This window comes from Apodemus sylvaticus, chromosome 8, assembly GCF_947179515.1.
Source record: "Apodemus sylvaticus chromosome 8, mApoSyl1.1, whole genome shotgun sequence".
Classification (NCBI taxonomy): domain Eukaryota; kingdom Metazoa; phylum Chordata; class Mammalia; order Rodentia; family Muridae; genus Apodemus; species Apodemus sylvaticus.
The window spans coordinates 52,119,762-52,139,581 of NC_067479.1; the positions used below are offsets into that span (position 1 = coordinate 52,119,762).

The window sequence follows — 19,820 nt, forward strand, 5'->3', positions numbered from 1 at the left end:
CCATACCCGTGTTAAGAATTCTGCTAGGCTGACTGACTGACAGGCATGTCATGACTGTGGTCTGAGGTTATCCCACACTGAATACATCTGATCTGACCTGAAAGCTAAGTAGAGCTAGAACCCAGTTAGTACCTGGAGGTACTAATGGCCAGATTGTAGAGCTTTGAAATATTCAAATCCTAGCCCCTTATTAACATTCAGTACCCACTTTCTCTAGCTGACCTAATAGTCTTTTATTAGGTAATACATGAACAGGCCTTGAGGTCATGGAGTATGGACACTTCTCCTCTGACCCCCAATCAGCCTTGGACCATACCTCTCAGGTCCCTGGTAACATTAATTTTATGAAAGAGAAAGTCGCACAAATGCCCTCCTTGAAATACCATATGAAAGGAGGGACATCATAATTGACTTGCCCGAAGATTTAAAATACCAAATAAAATGGAGGAGGGAAGAAGACCTTTGTTGAACCCCATTTAAGGGAAGACCACTTCCTCTTGGTTAAAGTGTCTATTTCTTCATCAATTTATTATCTTTCTTTTTGCCTTTTCTATCACATGGTTTTTGGTCAAAAGAATGAGATCTGAGTCGTACCCCTGCTTTGAATGCTCTGACCTTACATTCTAAAGAGCTCAAAAGATTGCAGTTCTCCAAACACTACTTTCCCTTTAAGAATTAATGAAATGACTTGGGCAGGAAACTACCCTTTTGGAATAATAGAATACTATCCATTTATTCCAGAAACTTCAAGAAACATGACCTAACAGAAGACATGCTAAGCAGGTGGGAGGAATGATTATCCTGACGTGCGCACTATGTACCCTGGAGGCCCCTCCCTTGATGTGGCTGCTTACAGACTCTCATGGCTGAGCCTATCCCGGCCTGTGTTCTAGCTAGAAAAGCATAACTTTTCCTTTCCCCTTCTCTGTCTCACCTTTTGGATACTGACCAGCATCCTAAACCTGTGTGCCCTACACTCCGGGCATTTTACTTTCCCTGAAGACTGGCCCCTGGCCTAACGCGGCCATTCACGGGCTTGCCCGGCAGCCCTGGTTTCCTGAATGCAAACTTAAAGAATGTGACTCTCCTCTTCTCCATCTCCTTCCTCTGGCAGCTTCTGGAGTCCTCGCCTGGCCTCGCCTTGCCTGTGCTGTTTTTCTCTCAAACCTTAACAAAACTGTCCTTGAGTTTCTTTTCAAGTGAGTCCATTTTTAAAGTCTATACTCTTTAAAACTAACTGGCAAAAATGAGCCTGCTCTCCCTGGGAACACTTTCAACTATTAGTTAAAACCTTTGGAAAGCTGAGCAGTCATTATCTTCTACCAACCCTAAAGCTAACAATGTCATCTATGCCCCACTTTAGTGTCACCCACTGACCTGATGTTCCCAACAATGTGTTTAGGTTTTTTATAACATACATACATACATACATACACACATATATACATACATACATAATACACACACACACACACACACACACACACACACACACACATATATATATAATTTCCTTTGGTTCTGTGTCTATTAAACCTTCACATATCTTATTTTCTCAGTGGAGAATGAGCATCAGACAAGCCAGCATAAAAGCCAGAGCCCTAACTATTGTGGACAGACAATCGTGTTCGTGTTCTTTCTGACACAGTAGACTCATGGCGAGTGTGCTTTGTGCTGACGTCAGGTACCACTATCCACGGGGTGCTTGACCAACTGAGGTCTGGGCTATCATCTCTCCACAAAGCCCTTGAAAGCTAATGCAGAGAAGCTGAATGCCCCACTCCCCTCTCTCTCTACCCTTGCCACTGTCTATTTCTTTCTTTCTTTTCTTTCTTTTTCTTCCTTCCTTCCTTCCTTCCTTTCTTTTTCTTCCTTCCTTCCTTCCTTCCTTCCTTCCTTCCTTCCTTCCTTCCTTTCTTTCTTTTTTGATTTTTTTTTCCCCGAGACAGGGTTTCTCTGTATCTCCCTGGCTGTCCTGGAGCTCACTCTGTAGACCAGGCTGGCCTTGAACTCAGAAATCCCCCTGCCTCTGCCTCCCAGAGTGCTGGGATTACAGGCGTGCGCCACCACCGCCCGGCCACCACCGTCTATTTCTTAGAGATGACAGCTACAGTTTAATATATGCTGTACCCAAGGAGTCTTGATGGGAAATAAAAGGCAGTATCTATTTAGGCATTGTAATGTAAGATTCGAGTCCAAACGCATCAAAAGGTCCGTATTAACATCTCACGAGTGGCCACTAGAAATGTCATCATACTATTTCACAATTACATGCTAACCTTTTATACTTCAAGATAACTAAAGGAGCTCCTTGGCCAGGTAGGTAAGTTTAAGAGGAAACCTGTCTAGATTTGCCCTTTAGGAGAATTCTCATTGCCTGTGAACAATCAGATTCAAGGTTGAACCCACTTAGGATTGTCATTAGCACAATATGAAGATTAATTAGGCAATAATCTCTTTACCAGCTGCCCAGGGGTGGATAACAGGTTTATTAGCTTAAGCTACATCTTTTGAACTTACTCTGTATCTGAGATGGGAATGCTTCTAGGCAGTTGGTTGACTGAGGCAACAATTTTGACAAAGCTTATTACTGCTTCAAATGGCTCCTGAAGCATTGTGACAGTCGGAATTCTTCATAAGTACTGCACAGGAGGTTGCAGTCTCTGGCTCCTCCATGCTCGTGCTCGGTCACCTAAGCTAGCCCAGACAAATCACATGATGTAAACCTCCCACTACCCAACTGAAAAAATATAAAAGCCAGATGTTTCTCTTTGTTTTAGAGCAGTGGCTCTCAAACTTCCTAATGCTGTGACCCTTCGATACAGTTCCTCACATTGTGGTGACCCCCAGCCTTAAGATAATTTTCATTGCTACTTCCTAACTGTAATTTTGCTACTGTTATGAACTGTAGTGTAAGTATCTGTGTCTTCCTGTGGTCTCTGGGGGTTGTGACCCACAAGCTGAGAAACACTGCTTTAGAGGCTTTCTCTTGAGGCTCTCTTCTCCCCATCCTCATTATCCTGTTCCTGATAGGTATTCTATTACTTTTCCTTTAAATTAAGCCATCTCGTCCTGTAGCTTCTCTCCAGGCCTTAAGGGAAGCCCCTCTTCTTCTTAAGTCCCTACATTCTCTTTTTAGCATATTGTGCTGCACTGTTCCTTCCCAAGGCCTGATCACAGTCTTGAGAGCCTGGTGCCTGATGAAGCTAGTTCAGAAGGGGAATTATGTGTCTGCTCCTTCCCAGGAGCCCACTCGCCACGTGCTCCATTTTCTCTACACAATAGTTCTTATGTACACAAACCAAAACCAAAGTCAGGACTTAAAAGGAGATGAGACAGTCAGCTCACTCATTCCCAAGTGGTCACTTGGACAACTGACCTTCCACAGAGACAGTCCAAATAAGGCACTGTCTCCAAGATGAAGCAGCAAATGCCTTCTCTGCTGTGCTTCTGAGCTTGCTGACAAACCGTCCCTCATAAAAATAACAGTGGTGGCACATACTCTCAACACTTGGGAGATAGAGGCAGGAGTGGAAGGTAACCCTCAACTATGTATCCAGTTTGAGGTCAACCTGGGACACAGGAGATCCTGTTTCTAAAAACAGACAGAGCTGGTATATTAGCAATAGTTTGCAAAATAAACACCTAGCGTCTAAATATAGAAACATGTCACCACGGATGACAGTAACATAATGCACTGTTAAATATGTGCTATAAAAGAAAAACCGGTGTGAAGATAACAGGATGCACAAAGTTAGTTTGCAGAATTGGCATTTGATGTAGCTGAAGACCAAGTACAAACAGGGAAAGAGTAACCAGGGGGACTGCGAGCAGGCGACAGTGTGCAGGCAGAGAAAGCAGCAGACCACATTCACGTAGAATCCGCTACCATACCTTTGTGGCTACGGTGAGATACGGACGATTGATACTGATTGACAAATAGGAGAGCTTGGAGTCTTGAGGATGGCCAGACATGAGTCAGGAAGATACGGACAGTGTAAGAAGAATGAGGGCACCATGGGAAGAGGATGTGGGGAGAAGACCCATTGGGGGCAAGACTGTGAGTTTGGATAGTCCCTTCTTTGTACAGGCTGGTTTTTACCTACACATCTGAAAGCTCAACTGAGGAGCTAACCAAAAGTTGGGATGTTCTTAGGGAAAGCAGAAACATGGGCCCAGGAGGTCCAAGGTATGACTACTGATAAGCCCTTTGCTCTTTGGATCAGTGGAATGATGGTGTGTAACAGGTGCCCAAGCATAACCTATAGCCCAGGCTAGGACACAGGGAGACCGAGATAACCTAACCTGTTCCTAAAACTCAAAAATGTCCCCAGTGAGGTAGTGACTCTCAGAATCTGGTGGAAGCAAACAAGACCTGTCTCTGGGTTGAGAGTGGCAACTCAGACTCTGAATTTTTCTTACAAACAACTTTGCAAACTTCATTTTGTAAGTAAAGATGACTAAGCCTAAAGCTAGCATATATAAAAGACACAGACCCCAGAGCAACACGAAATATTAGTATTGCCAAACACACACTAAGTTGAATTAGCATCCGAGACATGGGTATTTAGAAACAAGCAGTAATGCACCATAACCTATAGTTCATAGTGTTAAGAATGAAGGAACGGAAGGCTAAGGGGAGCTGCAAAAGTTAGAATTCTGACGACTGTGGGAGAAATGACAGAACTAGAAACCAGCACTTTAGAATCACCATGGCAATATATGCAAAATAGACATAATAAATATTAGCATAGTTTTATTTCATTTCTACAGATTATTTTCTTGCAGTTACTTTCAAACACTTGTTCTCATGTCTTATAAGTAACACGGAGTTATTTTCTTGAATTTAATAATTATCGTATTTAACTGGAATACTTAAATATATTATCATGTAATATAACTTACGAATACTTATGTTTTATTAAAAATTTTTTTTTTGGAGACAGAATGTCACGATGTAGCCTTGGCTGTCTTGGAACTTGCTATGTATACCAGGCTGGCTTAGAACTCAGAGATCTGCTTACTTGCCAAGTACTGGGACTAAGGGTGTACACCACCACAACCAACTATACATGGCTTAGACCTGGCTGTGCTCCCATTTCTCTACTTGCCTTTTAGAACACACCTGAGTCTCTCTTCTCACCCTTTATCCCATGCCGTGCTACCTAGTCCACACACTCTAAGACCAATTATCTGTACACCAATGTTCTGTCCTATTTCAGTACCACCGGGCCTAAATTTAGGAACTTAACTAAAAGCCTTGTTGTGGTAAATTCGCAGCATCCCTTGTCCTAACAGATAATTACCCAGACAATAATACGTTTACAAGGGTTTCGGGGAAAATGGCCACATTCTGTTCCAGATAGCAGCACCGAGCCACGTGTGACTACATTACGTCACAAAAAGGGGCAAAATTTGGTTCCTGTTACAGGTTATCTTTTCGGTGTTGATTCCTTCACATAAGGCTACTGCACCAGGCAGTACCCATACCACCATTGTAGAGAGTTCCAGGACAGCATGGTTTCAGACCTGCCAGGGCATCACTCGCCATCCTGGGGCTGAGCAGTACCAGTTAGTATCTACCATGTAGCAAAGCAAGGTGTTCTAGTCCAGATGTCAGCACACCCCAGTCTCTCCCGTCCTGTCTGCCCTGCTAACCCTGCAGTTTTCACAAGACCTTGCCTGGCGACCTATGACAACACCTACCCTACCCACAGTCTCTATTCTAATATTCATTTCCCTGCTCAGCCTTTTTTTTCAAACTACTGTGATGTGAAAGTCTGTTTAAATTCCATTTCTCCTAAGCCACTGAAACTGACAAATCCACAACAGTGATTCCAGCACAATATGACAATCTGAATTGAAGAAGTAACTCTATAGTTGGGAAATTTTGCCTAGATCTCTATAGAAAGTTACTAAACAAAAGCTTATGCCACCTTCAGAATAGTGTATAATGCTATGTCCAAAATACTCATATGGAAAATGCAAAAGTACTAGTGAATAAAAGAATTTATGACTCTTGAAGGAGAAATTGACTTTCTTTTGAGCTGGGGTTTGACCCCAAGCCACTAAGCAACTGCTCTATTATATTCCCAGCGCTGCATCCTTTTAAAGATTTATCTTATTAAATTATGTATGCAAATGTCTGTGCAGGTGAGAACAGGCACATGCAGAGGTCAGAGGCATCAGACTCCCCAGAAGCTGGAATTCTAGGTTGTTGTGAGCCCCCACATGTGGCTGCTGGGAAGACAGCAAGTACTATTTACCAAATCTGATGCATCACTCCAACCCTGTCTACCTTTAACTGCAGGGAGCTCCTTCCTGAGGTTCTAAAGCATCATCAGTGGCCACCGAATACCAGCATCTTCACTCAACCTACCGAATGGTAAGGAACCAAGTGGGATGCACTGCAGACTTAAAGTTGCAGAGATAAGTACGAGTCGCAAAGTCCTAATGTGGCTATGTGGTAGGATGGGCATCATCTGAATTCAGTGGTCAGGATGGGGACACCACATGCTCAGTGGCTAGGCCTCTCAGTCTATGCTGCTACTTAGGCACGCTTGCACATTTCTGTCAATGGTGGAGAGGCACCTGTGGAAACGCCAATTCAGTTATCTGACCACGCAGCTCTTATTTATCTTGCACTACAGATGCACTTCTGCCTGTTTTCTCTGACCACCAGCTAGAATTGAGGTGTCATTAGAGCAAATGAACAAGCTTGTGAGAACTTTAAGTACAAGTCCATACTTACAGATGAAAAGGTGTTTTCTAGGTATAAGGTCTAGAGTCAACAAGAGACCCAACAAGACTTGGGTGGCATTTTATCTGTGTAAGGGAGTTTGGAAATAAGACTGAGTAGTCTTTTCCAACTGGGAAGGTGAAGCTATGGAAATGGTGGTCTCATGCAATGTGGATGACCCTAAAGCGGAAGCTTTCCTCTGCCGCCTGTCAGAAAGGCAGATTCAGCCATCTTCTCCATATGTACCTACGAGGCTGTTGAGCTCTGGCTGTTTTGTTTGCTGTAAGCACCACACCGGCCTTGCCTTCACAGAATGCCACCTGCCTTAGCCTCCCAGGCACTGGGCTTAGAGGCAGGTACCATCGCACCTAACTTAGGTAATTTTAGAAAGTCTCAGCACTAGTGGACAAATGAAGCCATTGTTTGTTTGTCTTTTGTTTGTTTTTTTGTCATGTTTTATAATTTTGGGAGTTATTAGTTCCAGGACTTGAAATTTCTTTAAATTAAATTATGATTTTTCTTGGACTTTAATCTTGATGCTGCAGAGACCAGTGCTACCCACTGCAGTCGGAGTGGTCTCGTGCTGGCATTCACTCTCTGGGGTGGTAACTTTCTGTTCTTTTCTTTTCATTTACAGCATTTGGAAAGAGAAAATGACACCTGAGGATTTACTCACTTTCCCCCTTTCTCCTCTGGTGATATTCCCTAGAAATATTTTCAAAGCTATTTTGAAAATAAGACCATTTCCTTTGCTGTGTGGATATCCCACATAACAAATGTTTTAGATTGATTTAGAAGAAACTCAACATAATAGAATTGATGTTATGAAGTATTAGGTAGGAGATCTGCTTAGGAGACATTAAATCATACAAAGAAGAAGTCAGCTAAGGGAGTTCTGTCTCTAAAGCATCCCAATGTTAAGTAGTATGTTAGCCAGCCTCTTAGAGACAAGCAAACACTAGGATATGAGAATGTTTGCTTACCAGGGTGGACCAGTCATCGGGCCCTTCCTCAAAGAATATGCCTCTAACAGGCAGTTCAAGGAGGCAGTGCAGGTCACAGTGAATGTTAAGTTCTGGCCTGCTATAAAGCCCCCAGTTCTCTTCTTGAGAAAAGAATAATTCTATCAGGTAGGCAAGACGACCCTGGGCAACAACTATTCAAAAGGAATAGCACTGGTGTACTTAAGAAATACTTCTGGCAGTATCTTTGCTGTGTAAATCTCTCATCTGTCCAAGTGGCCAGACCTGTAGTCTCCTGCTTCTGTTTAATTTGTTCAAAGAGTAACCTGGGGCCAGGACCTAAGAGAGATTTAAAGATGACTGCGTGTATAAAACGCATAACCATAAGGTATATACAAGATAGCAGAAACTTCTTTTTGAAGTTGAATCTCATCTGGGCATCAACTCCAGCTAGCTGTGTGGTTAGGAAGACACACTATTGCTAGAACAAAATGAACAGGCACACTGCCCCAGTGTCACCATGCAATCTCCAGAAATGGGATACAAGGCCCGAGAGAAGTAACACAGTAAGCAGATGGCTTTAACAGAACCCCATGAAAAGCCAGGAGCAAATCAGAACATGTCCTGTATTATCACCTGAGCACCACTGTCTGCCCAAATTCTTCAGCTTGCCGTCTATCCCAAGTCCTCTTAAGAGTCTGCTTCATGAGCTAAACACATACAAGAACAAACTATTCTGAAACTTAAAAAAGTAAATTTTACATAGTGCAGGGTGGACGGAGACAGCTCAGAACTGATATGAGGTGGCAGGATTTTCACCCTGATCACAGGCTTGTGAACTCTTGCTTTGCTTCCAGAATTCCGAGCCGGTTGTGACGTACATCCTCCAGTGTCCTCACACGTAAGCAAATGTGCAATGCTAAGTATACAAGCAGGAAAATATATGAAGAATGAAATGATAATGCTGAAGATACGTGTTTCTAGGTGTCTGGAGTCTGATTAATAAAGAGCAAGGAGATTCTACAACAGGCAAAGGGAACGCACATTTATTAAAAATAAAAGAGCACACAGTCTCTGATAATGAACAGTGAAATCCCACTCAAAAGTCCACAGACTTCCAATATATAATGTAGCAATGTACATGTATAAAAAAAAAATCCCATGGAGTCATTTATTTTAGAATTTTCAAAAGAAAAAAAAACCAAACCCACTTGGGCTTCCTTGTGGTGGAGACTGTCTCCGGGCGTGCCTGCTAGGCTGGGCTCCTCAGAGCACTGACAAGGTGCTGTGGCCTGCACGGCAGCTTCTATGAACACACCTTCTGATTAAGGTCAGTTTCTGTATGATGATCCAGAATAAAAATCAGTGCTTTTATTTCATAGGAAGTATTCATAGGCTGGAAGAGCAGGGGTGACCTGGTTTCTTAAAATCTTCAATTTTAATGACACACATGAAATTACTAAATCTAGACATTTTCACATTATTTTGTCTGAGTGTCAATTACTGTATAAAAATTAACGTAAAATCTTAAATGAACCAACACTGGTATCTGAAGACTGAAGTTCTCCACTGCTGATACTTCAAGAAAGATTATGCACTACTAAGAAGATGTCCTCAGTCTCCACCTAGGACACACACAGCTCCTGCTGGACACTGCACGGTGCTAATTTCCCATCTTCAGTCTTTTCCTGTCCAGGTGCATGGCAGGTCTTCCTCTTAAATAAGCGAAGACTTAGGCGAAGCAGCTCACTGTCTACCATCGGAGTGTTTGTGTACGCCTGCTTCACGGTTCCCTGTTGGAGGAAACAAAAGCAACAAGCTGTACACTGCTGGATGACAGCGGGAAAGAGGCAGGGCCGCTCCACCCACCCAACAGCAGCTGGTGTTAAAGTGAAACTAGGAGTGTGTTCAGGATCAAGCAACCGAGCTTCAGAGGGCCCCTGTTTGGCTCTTACTAAGATGTGGCTCTTAACACTTCCCAACAAGTATGAACCTCATTTAATGTGCATTCTGATGAGAAAACAGACACTACAGCAGAAGAGGCGGGATTTGAGCCTCTGATTCTCCTGAGGGATGAAGTGGTGTCCACCCTGCTGATCCACACCTGTATTCAATCTTGCTTTTGCCTGACAAAGTGCAAATTCTAAGGACCACTTCTTCCTCATTTTTCCTTCATAAGTCAAACATTCTTCACTCCTTATTAGTCTCATAGCACTTGGGCCACAGAACTGAATAAAGTAACATTTTATGTATAATTCTATGAGGTTTAACACACAAAGATTCAGGCAAACATGGCAACAATCAGGGTAGACAGACGTAGTCTTTACTCAAGCAAGCATTTGCCTCGTATTACCAAACTTAATCCTGGCAACCACTGATGTCTTCAATTGCTTTACTGATCCCCAAGTGTCACAAAATACAAGCCAGGTCTAACCTGCTGATGTTAGTTCCTCTCTACAACATAATGCCTTTGAAAGTCATGCGTGCTGCACAGGACAGCAGCAGTATGTCCTGTTGACAGGTACTACCAATGTTCAGTTGTGCTACAGTTCATTTTCTGCTGAGGAAGAACACTGGAGGTGATTTCAGTTTGGGGAAGAGTATGGTCAAGTTGTAGCTGGCTTATTCTTTTTGGCAACTGATGTAGGTAATTAATAGGATGTCACTGCAGCCTTAATTTATATTCCATAATGTCTACTGTTGATACACATCTATTCATGTGCTTAATGGTTATCCACATTGGTATAATGTCGGTTGAAATATTTTACCACTTTGAAAATTTTTCTATTTTTTTAATTGTTAATTCTTGAGAATATCTGTATATATTTGGGATATTTAAGAAGAGTATTCATGCCGGGTGGTGGTGGCAGCGGTGGCGGTGGCGCACGCCTTTAATCCCAGCACTTGGGAGGCAGAGGCAGGAGGATTTCTGAGTTCGAGGCCAGCCTGGTCTACAGAGTGAGTTCCAGGAGAGCCAGGGCTACACAGAGAAACCCTGTCTCAAAAAACAAAACAAAACAAAATAAAACAAAACAAAACAAGAGTATTCATAAGTACTATCTCCCATTGCCCTTTTTTAAAACCAGTGTCTCAATTTATGAAAAGAAATGATTATTTCATAACAAAAATTAATTTTAAAAATAGAAACTATTTTATACTCTCCTGTCCCTCTTTTTTAATTAATTATTTATGTATTTGAGTACACTGTAGCTGTCTTCAGGCCCACCAGAAGAGGGCTTCAGATCTCATTACAGATGGTTGTGAGCCACCATGTGGTTGCTGTGAATTGAACTCAGGACCTCTGGAAGAGCAGTCAGTGCTCTTAACCACTGAGGCATCTCTCCAGCCTTCTCCTGTCCCTCTTAACTGGCTACATTTGTGTTTGTCTACTTGTGGAATCTGCTTACTTCCATTTAACTGAAATTCTATTCTTTTACCTATACCACGTTATTTTAAATGTATATTTCACAGTATCTTGAGATTAATAAATTCTCCCATTTATTTATTTACGCGCGCGCGTGTGTGTGTGTAATGTTATAACTAGACTCCACATAAACTCTACAATCAGCTTGTTTATCTCTACAAAGTGTACAAAAATCTTGGCTGGATTTTCATTACAATTTTGTTAAGTCTGTAGATCAGTTTCTTGGGAGAACAATAATCTTAACTATTGAATACTATGACAATGTATTTTTTTTCTTCTTAGTCTGATACGTAGATCACAGTGAATTATTTTAGAACACTGGCCAGTCTTTCATTCCCAGTCACCTGTATCAGACTGTGATGCAGGAGTCACGCCATGTTGTAGATCTTCATGGCCGTCTGCATGAGGCATGATTAGCAGCTGTCTCAGGGTACATGAGTGCGGCAGCTGTGACTAAGCTGGGAAGGAAACACTGTGTAGAATCAGTGTTTGCTTTGTTGTTGTCTTGGTTTTCTTCTTTTGTTTTGTTTTTAATATTTAGCAGATTTGCATGCATGAATGTCCAGGAGTGGAAATTTCACTTTCAGAAGGATCTAAACTGAAGTAGATAAAGGGTGACTTAAGTTTTCAATCCTTCTTACACAGATTTGGTAGTTTGAGGACTCAGTCTATTTGTTGCTACTAAACTGAACTTTAATGCAAATTTTTTCTTCTTTTGATTTGGTGCTCGGTGCTGAGGGCTAAACCCAGAGCCATGGGCTTGCCAGGCAAGCTCTCTACCTCAGAGCCACACGTGGGCCTCACTACTCTATCACTATGGTATTCGTAGTGTCATCTCAACTCGTCTTCTCATTACTGCTCATTTGTGTTTTCTTTCTTAGTTTAGCTAGTAGACTATTAATTTCTTAAAAAACAAACAAACATACAAACAACCAGCTTTTGGTTTCACTAAAAATTTTTCTAATGTCCTTCTATCTCCAATTTTTTTTTTTTTTGTTTGTTTGTTTTTGGATTTGGTTTTTTCCAGACAGGGTTTCTCTGTGTAGTCCTGACTGTCCTGGAACTCACTCTGTAGACCGGGCTGGCCTCGAACTCAGAAATCCGCCTGCCTCTGCCTCCCAGAGTGCTAGGATTACAGGTGTGCGCCACCACTGCCTGGCCTCCAATTTTGTTAATCTGCTATTATTTCCTTCCTTTTATTTGCTGTGTGTTAGTTTTATAGTGTAAATTAGTTATTATTTGTGTATTGTTAGTGTGCTAAAATGATTTTAAAACTCATTTACAATAGCTATGTGTTGTCTTTCCCTAATTTTTCTACCCTGCTTTATACTTAAATACCTCAAAGTAATTCTCCTATAAAGTAACAATGTCAAATATGTGGTTAATGTTTTTTCCACCTTTTGTCACTGAAGAAGAGTCTAGCTCTTCTCCCAGGAAACAGCCCTATTCTAGTCTTCTCTTTTGTAGTGACATAACACTTGACCTCAGTATTCTTTATGGGGCTTAAGAGCATTTAAAACTGTTTTCAGGGGCTGGAGAGATGGCTCAGCAGTTAAGAGCACCGACTGCTCTTCTGAAGGTCCTGAGTTCAAATCCCAGAAACCACATGGTGGCTCACAACCATCCGTTAAAAGATCTGACTCCCTCTTCCGGAGTGTTTGAAGATAGCTACAGTGTACTTACATATAATAAATAAATAAATAAATCTAAAAAAACAAAACAAAACAAAATAAAACTGTTTTCAGTTCTGTCCCTTTTTCTCAGCTTGTGCTGTTATTTGTCATGCTGGTCTCAAGCTCAAAATCCTCCTACCTCCCCCTGAGCAGAGGTCACAAGTTACAGAAGAGTTCACCACGTCCAGCTACTGCTGATGTCTTTAACACTGAGAAATCTGAACACTCACAATTCTTTCTGCAGATGGATCAATTAAGACATTTATAATGAGCCATTAAGTGTCACAATGTGTCCTATGGCCCATTAATTATCTGTACTCTGAATTAGAAGGCATAAGGCTCTAAACAATTCTCACTGAGACTTTTCAGGGCTTTTGAGTTGCTACTGTGTATGAGGGATATAACAATATATTAGGGAGGAACCAAGAAGTACCATGAAATATATTTTACACAAAGTGGGCAGTACCTGAAGATATTGACACTCCTTATTAGAATCAGCCATAACAAGATGCAAGTGTAATTTAAAACTGAAGCAATAGGATGATGGTGACTGTTGTACATACATGCTTAGGGATGGGGGATGGTAATACTCAAGAGAAATGCTGAGTTGAGAAAGGCTGCCAGGAGAGATGGCACCTAGGCAGCAGAATGAGAGATATGCGAAACAGGAATAGCAACGAAGAACGATAATTGTAATTTTCAAAAGCCATTTTCAATCAGGACTTCAAGTGGGAAAGATAGAGGGGGGGGGAGAGGAGAGGGAAAGACAGACAGACAGAGACAGACAGAAGAAGAGGAGAAGGAGGAGACAATTTGAGATGGAGACAGACAGAGAGGGAAGGAGGCATAGAGGAAGGGGTGGGGGACAAACAGAGGGAGAAGGAGGGAGGGAGAGGGAGGGAACCCACAGAAGCCAGAAGAGGGCGTTGGCTCCCCTGAAGCTGGAGTTATATAGATGGTTGTGAGCCACACACACAGGGTGCTGGGAACTGTTGAACCCCAGCCTTCTGGGAAACCAGTAAGTGCTCCTAACCACTGAGCCAGCTCTCTAGCCACAAAGACCTGACTTTCTAAAATGCCTTCTATCCCTTCTAGCTGTGTTCATTTTAATCTTTAGAGAGGCTTCCTATCTTCTGTTTTATAAACTTAATCTCCCCAAATCTATTTTTCTTTATAACAATATCATAGAAAGATAATTCAATGTTTTTCTATCAATTCCTGTAAAATCTTAGTCAATGCTTTTCTACCTTTACAGAACCAAGTTTCTCTTGTCACACTGCCCATGTCTCTCACATTCATCTACAGTCCCAATTTCCAACTTTAAAAAGCCTAAGACTCTGCCAATTTCTCATCAGATCCTTCTCAAATCTAAAGTAACTCTTATTTCTGACTTTTAATCACCTTTATTATTCTGTACTAAATACTTATATACACTGATATGTCTGCTCATCTTAAGGAGCTTTTCTCACAGGCAAAACATTTTACAGAATGAATAACTTTTGTGCATGAAGTTTGGAATGACAACAATCATTCACAACAACCACTTATGTGAATTGTTCCTTTACGTGTCTAGGAGACTAGAAAATCAAATTCACAAAAACAGTTAAGATGAAAAATATACTATTCCTACCAACCACTGCGTGGTACCTTTTCATTCTTCACAAGCTGCTTCCGGATTGCAGAATCCCGTCTGAAACATAAAGCTTTACAACACGGTCCCAGGTCACTAAGAAGACTTGCTCGCTCTTCTTTGCGAAGTAAAGCAGCCATGTTGAGAGCTCCTAGTTCGTGTTCGAAAAGGCTGTCTGCATCTTTCAACAAAAACAAGCATACATTAAGTTTCCCTAAGAGGGAAGTGTCACCACTGACTTAACTGAATACTTCAAGAACCTCTGATTTACTAAGTCTTAGTGAATGTCATGACAAGGCTAGCAGCAATGGTCCCCCATGAAAGGACCTTCAACACATAGGTACCTTGTTCATCTCAGTAAGAACAACAGTGTGATGTTATTTTAAATTTACAATGTGCCAAAAGCAGACTTCAGAGGGAGAAGAAGGCCACTGACTACTGACTTGGGAGAAAGGTCCCGAGAAACACAAGAGTGTTTAAGTCAAAATCAGTGTCTGGCCTAGCAGTAAAGAGCACTTACAGTCCTGCATCTGAGGATTGTTCTACAGCAAGATTCAAATGCAGTCACAGCAGATGCAACCTTCGCTGTGAGCACAGCTAGCTGTTAGCCAGACACCTCAGTCACATAAACATCTGGGACAGTGTGTTAAAGTACAATAACATGGTTTCCATTAAACCATGTAAGGGAAAGAGGAAGCACTTACCTTGACACTCACATTGACACATAGACAGACAGACAGACAAATGTCTGCACATACACATACACACACATACACACACATACACAGAAATTTTTATTAAAAATATGGGATGAAATAAAGTAGACAAAAAAACAAACCCCTGGGGTTAGAGGAGTTATTTCCAAGGCCATAGACCTAACCAAAGTGAAAAGAATGAGGTAAGAACCTTCAGATCATTTTTAGGTTACAAAATGTTCACAATTACAATATTAGTCATCTTAAATTAAGAAATTTTACTAATTATGGAACTAGGCATAAGGACATGGGTTCATAAAACTTTTAAAACAAATTCCCACCCCCCTCAAAAAAACCCAAACATGGTAAGTCATGGTTGGTGCCTTCACTCTTTTTTCCTCCCCTTATTTAATCATCTGCTCAGCCTCTTGTTGACGGAAATTTTAGTAAGCTACAAAACAAACATCAGTACAAAGAAGCCACACATTAGAAGGCTCAGCTTTGCTAACAGTTGTTGTCCTAAGGTGACAGACAGACCTTCTGACTAACCACTAGCAGTCGAGCACAATGCCACTCCACCCAGACCCTGCTCTCAGAGTCCCCGTAGTAACTAGTCTGCTCTTCACTGCAGTTCAAAGATCTTGGTGATGTAAGTACTCCACTACAGTTCACAGGAACAGAGAGACTAGGCGACAAGCAGGGTGTTCTCTGGATTACAGAACCTCGACCCTACCCACCAAGCTAAACTATTCTATTTAAAGCTTAACCTAGACTTTGCATTTGGGTCCATTCTTCTGCTTGTTACCAGGTGAGAAGGTTATGAAGTCATCCATTATTTGCTTAGGAAAAAACTACCAACTTCGTGAACTGTTTTGTTTAGCCCTGGGCAAAGCTCTGTGTATTCTGACACTTGAATTTCTGTGTTAAAAAGCAATTTTCTCTTTTCTGTGGTGCTGCAATTGAGTCTAATCCTCCTGCTTACACCCAGCCACTGAGACAAACCTTCAGCCTTCAAAATCATTTTTGATAAAGTTCATTTTCTTATTTTTCCAATGTTTTTGTCAGATTTAAGCTTTTCTTTTTAGTGAGAAATTTATATCATTTTTATACACTCCATATTTTATTCCCCACCCCATCAACCCCTGTCCACCCTCCGACTGTTCCACATCCCATACCTCCTCCCCATTCCCTGTCTCCACATGGATGTCCTCACCCCCCACCCCACCTGACCTCTAACCTCCCTGGGGCCTCCAGTCTCTTGAGGGTTAGGTGCATCATCTCTGAATGAACACAGACCCAGCAGTCCTCTACTGTATGTGTGTTGGGGGCCTCATATCAGCTGGTGTATGCTGCCTGTTTGGTGGTCCAGTGTTTGAGAGATCACTCCTTAAAACTGTTCCTAGAGCATAAGTTCTATAAGACAACCAAATGGAATCCTTCCCAAGAGCACACTAATAGTTACAGCATGTTATATAGTTAAGGCAAAATAAAGTTACCTTTGGGTTTTTCTAGAAGTTGTTGACATGTTTCTTTAACTTTGCTAAAGAGCTCAGAACCGGCCAACTTTTTAGAAATCCCAACTCGCAGTAGAACAGCTCCAGGTGTGAACTTTAAGAGTGCAGCCCCAGGCTCTCTTGGTTCTTTCGGATGCTTTGGCATTAGTCCAGACCAGTCCACATCTATCACATCTAATGGATCTATAAAAAAGTTAAACAGTGAAAGAATAGGACTTTATTTTATACCAAGAAACTGCCATCTGAGGCTGCTGATGGTAAAGAAAGGTGCCTGTAGTCAGAGCTGTCAGCCTCAGCCTGATTCTTGGAATCCACATGGAGGAAGGAGAACTGACTAGGAAAAGTTGTCCCTCTGAGCGCCACACATGCCCCATGGCATATGCCCACACCAGCAAAAGGATAAATGACTGAATGTAAAAGAGTAATACAGTGACTCCTAACACACAGCAGACAATCTACTGAGGAGGATGTGACAAATTACATCCATAAGTTAGGAAATAAAAGGCCAGATGAAATAAGAATATCACAGAGACCCAGCGCAATCCAAGCAACTATCATAAGAACAAGAGAACAAAACAAAACAGGCGTGGGTAACGCCTGTAACCTGGGACTTGGGGAGGCACAGGCAGGAGAGTGAGAAGTCACCCTAGTTATACAGGGCGTCTGAATCAGCTGGGAATGACTACATGAAATCCTGTCTCAAACACTAAAAGAAACAGCCGCACATGAGGTGGCTGGTTCCTTGAGGTCAGGAGTGTTGCTTCCCAGTCCTCACTCAAGTGACTCTGACGATGTACACAGCACAGTAAGGACAATAGTCAGGGAATGGACACATTTCAGAAAAGGAACTAGATCAACTGTGTTCGAACTCCAGCTATCTCTATTCTTGAAAGTTGTTTAAAAAGCTGACTGAGCCCACCACAGTTGTGAAGTCTTGCATCATATACTTGCCATGTTGGACACTGGCAAGCAGCTGATTTGCTGAGATTCTGGGTGAGATAATATGAATCTTAAACTCTGGAAAAGAAATCTTACAATTCTGCTCTTCCCTAGGACACACTTCCACAGGGAATGTGGATTGAGAATACACACGCACACACTGTACCACTGTTCTAATGAAGAGCGAAGTGCTCCTTCCCACCCCGTACGGTACAGAACAAAGCACGCATTCACCCCATGCTGCACCCCTGAGCTCTGCAGGGATTACCTGGCATCTTCTCCTCTTCCTGCTGGTCCTCTCTCTTTTCTGCATCCCCTGCCAGAATTTCATCTAGCTCGTCATCACTGATAGGCTCATATCCTTCCCCAGCACCAGATCCTAACGAATGTGCATCATCTAACTTAGATTCGTCATCTCCTGCTAAACAGAAAAAGGAAGTTCATGTCAAAAATAAACTGGTAAAAACTAAAACAGAGCGATAAAAACTAAAAGTGGAATTAAATAGATAGCACTGGGCATAATAAAAAGCCATGAGGAAGGATTTTTGTTTCTTTTTTTAAAACCAGAAAACTACATTTCTTAGTCAAATATTTGATAACTTAACCTGAAATTTTTTTCTAGACATATTCTTAATCTTAACAATACTGCAGCAATATACAGACGTGCTGTGAGGCCGCCATGAAGGAATGAGAAGTAGCGTTGAGCCGGTAGGTCCCTGTGCTGCCAGCTCGACTCGACGCCGCGCACGCGACTGTGCCACTTCACCGTGCTGCCTCCCTCCTCCCCTCTTCCTCCTGCTGGAGCTCTTGTTCGACATGTCCCCTCCTATGTCATGTCTTATTTTTGTGGGTTAATTTTCAATAATAACACACGAACACTGAGGGAAATCTAATTACTAAAGGCTATAGCAATTTTTTTTTTACCCAAATACACTCATTTTAACAACTTGCAAACCTATTTCAAACTACAGTATAAACTCAAATCTTAGTCTATATTTAGCTCATTATACGAACTTTCTAACAGTGAGGCACAAATGAGAAAATGCACTTAATTTCCGCTACTTCTCTATTCTGCTTCTCTGTCTCAAGAATACTTTAATATACTATCAAAGTAGTTTTGTTGCCATCACTAGTATAAATCCTATTTTGTTATTTTATTGACTCTGCCCCTCAACTGTTCCCTGGCTCAGTTTATATTTCCTGCTGAGTGAGTTGTAAACCTAGTCCCCAAACTATAAATATGCTTAATTTTTTCTAAGCTACATATTTTATGGATCTATAACCCTTGTTTTCAAACTGTAACAGCAGGCTCATGGGTATTATCTGCAGCATAAAAAGTTTGAGGCTATAAAGTAGTTCTAATAATTCTAATAGTTTTTCTACTTTTCAAAGGCAAATCCCTTTATGTACTCTATTATTCTCAGTAATAGCGACATATGCTGACTTGTGAGGCACTGCAGGACACCTTAGTGGACCTGCATAAACGTCCTTCTTTGGCCATGCTGAGCAATTCCTAACAAGAAACGTGTAACTAGGATGTCATACCTCCTCAACCAATTACATTTTAATGCTATGTAACTTGGTTAGTCTCCAGAGCTGAGTTCTGATTTCTTCAGATTGAGAATCTTGATTAGATGAATCACTTTGTTACCCTAATTCCAGGCATACCCTAGCTCTAAGTGTCAATGACCCCCAGTCTGCTACTGCATCAGCTTGGCTCTGAGCCCCTGGCATGTGGTAGGAGGCATTCTGACCACCACCACCACCACCACCACAGCCTCCACTGATGGTGAGGCACAGCACATGCTGAGGCACAGGCCACTAGAACAGCAGCTGCAGTGCTGCCAACTAGATCCTCAGCCCTGGTTGCCTGGTGCAGCAGCAGATGCTGGCCCTCGTGCTGCTCTAGGCTGAGGGGCCCATGAAAGTACTGGTGAGTCTCAGGCATGCGCATCACTGAAAAGCTCATGCCAGCATGAGTAACACCTCATGAAAGATGCACCACTGTGGCCTCCTAAACCTCTTCCACAGCAGAGTCTCCTCCCCCAACAATGGACTGATTATCTTAACTATAAAATTCTATATTTTCTCAATATCCCCATCGATTCATCTCCAAGACAAACAATTCTAATATTATTATACTAATAAATTTCTAAAATTAAATGTACATACTAAGTAAATATCTATGTGATACAGCAAACAATTCATTTCTAAATATTTATGCATATTATCTGTGGTCACAGC

General features: G+C 41.8%; 1 protein-coding gene across 9 annotated transcripts in view; it reads right to left on the minus strand.

Annotated features, from left to right (window-relative positions):
- Positions 1–8,731: 8,731 nt before the first annotated feature.
- Positions 8,732–19,820, minus strand: part of Zc3h13 (zinc finger CCCH-type containing 13) — a 63,241-nt gene continuing 52,152 nt past the window's right edge. For 6 of the 9 annotated variants that reach the window (XM_052190933.1, XM_052190928.1, XM_052190927.1 and 3 more), the window contains 4 exons: positions 17,845–17,997; positions 16,620–16,820; positions 14,446–14,609; positions 8,732–9,494 (listed from right to left, as the gene is read on the minus strand). In XM_052190933.1, the coding sequence (XP_052046893.1) occupies positions 9,327–9,494; positions 14,446–14,609; positions 16,620–16,820; positions 17,845–17,997 (686 nt within the window). In that variant the 3' untranslated portion in view covers positions 8,732–9,326. Of the gene's footprint in view, positions 9,495–14,428; positions 14,610–16,619; positions 16,821–17,844; positions 17,998–19,820 lie in introns of all 9 variants that reach the window. The other 3 variants (XM_052190930.1, XM_052190925.1, XM_052190932.1) reach the window with 2 other exon arrangements.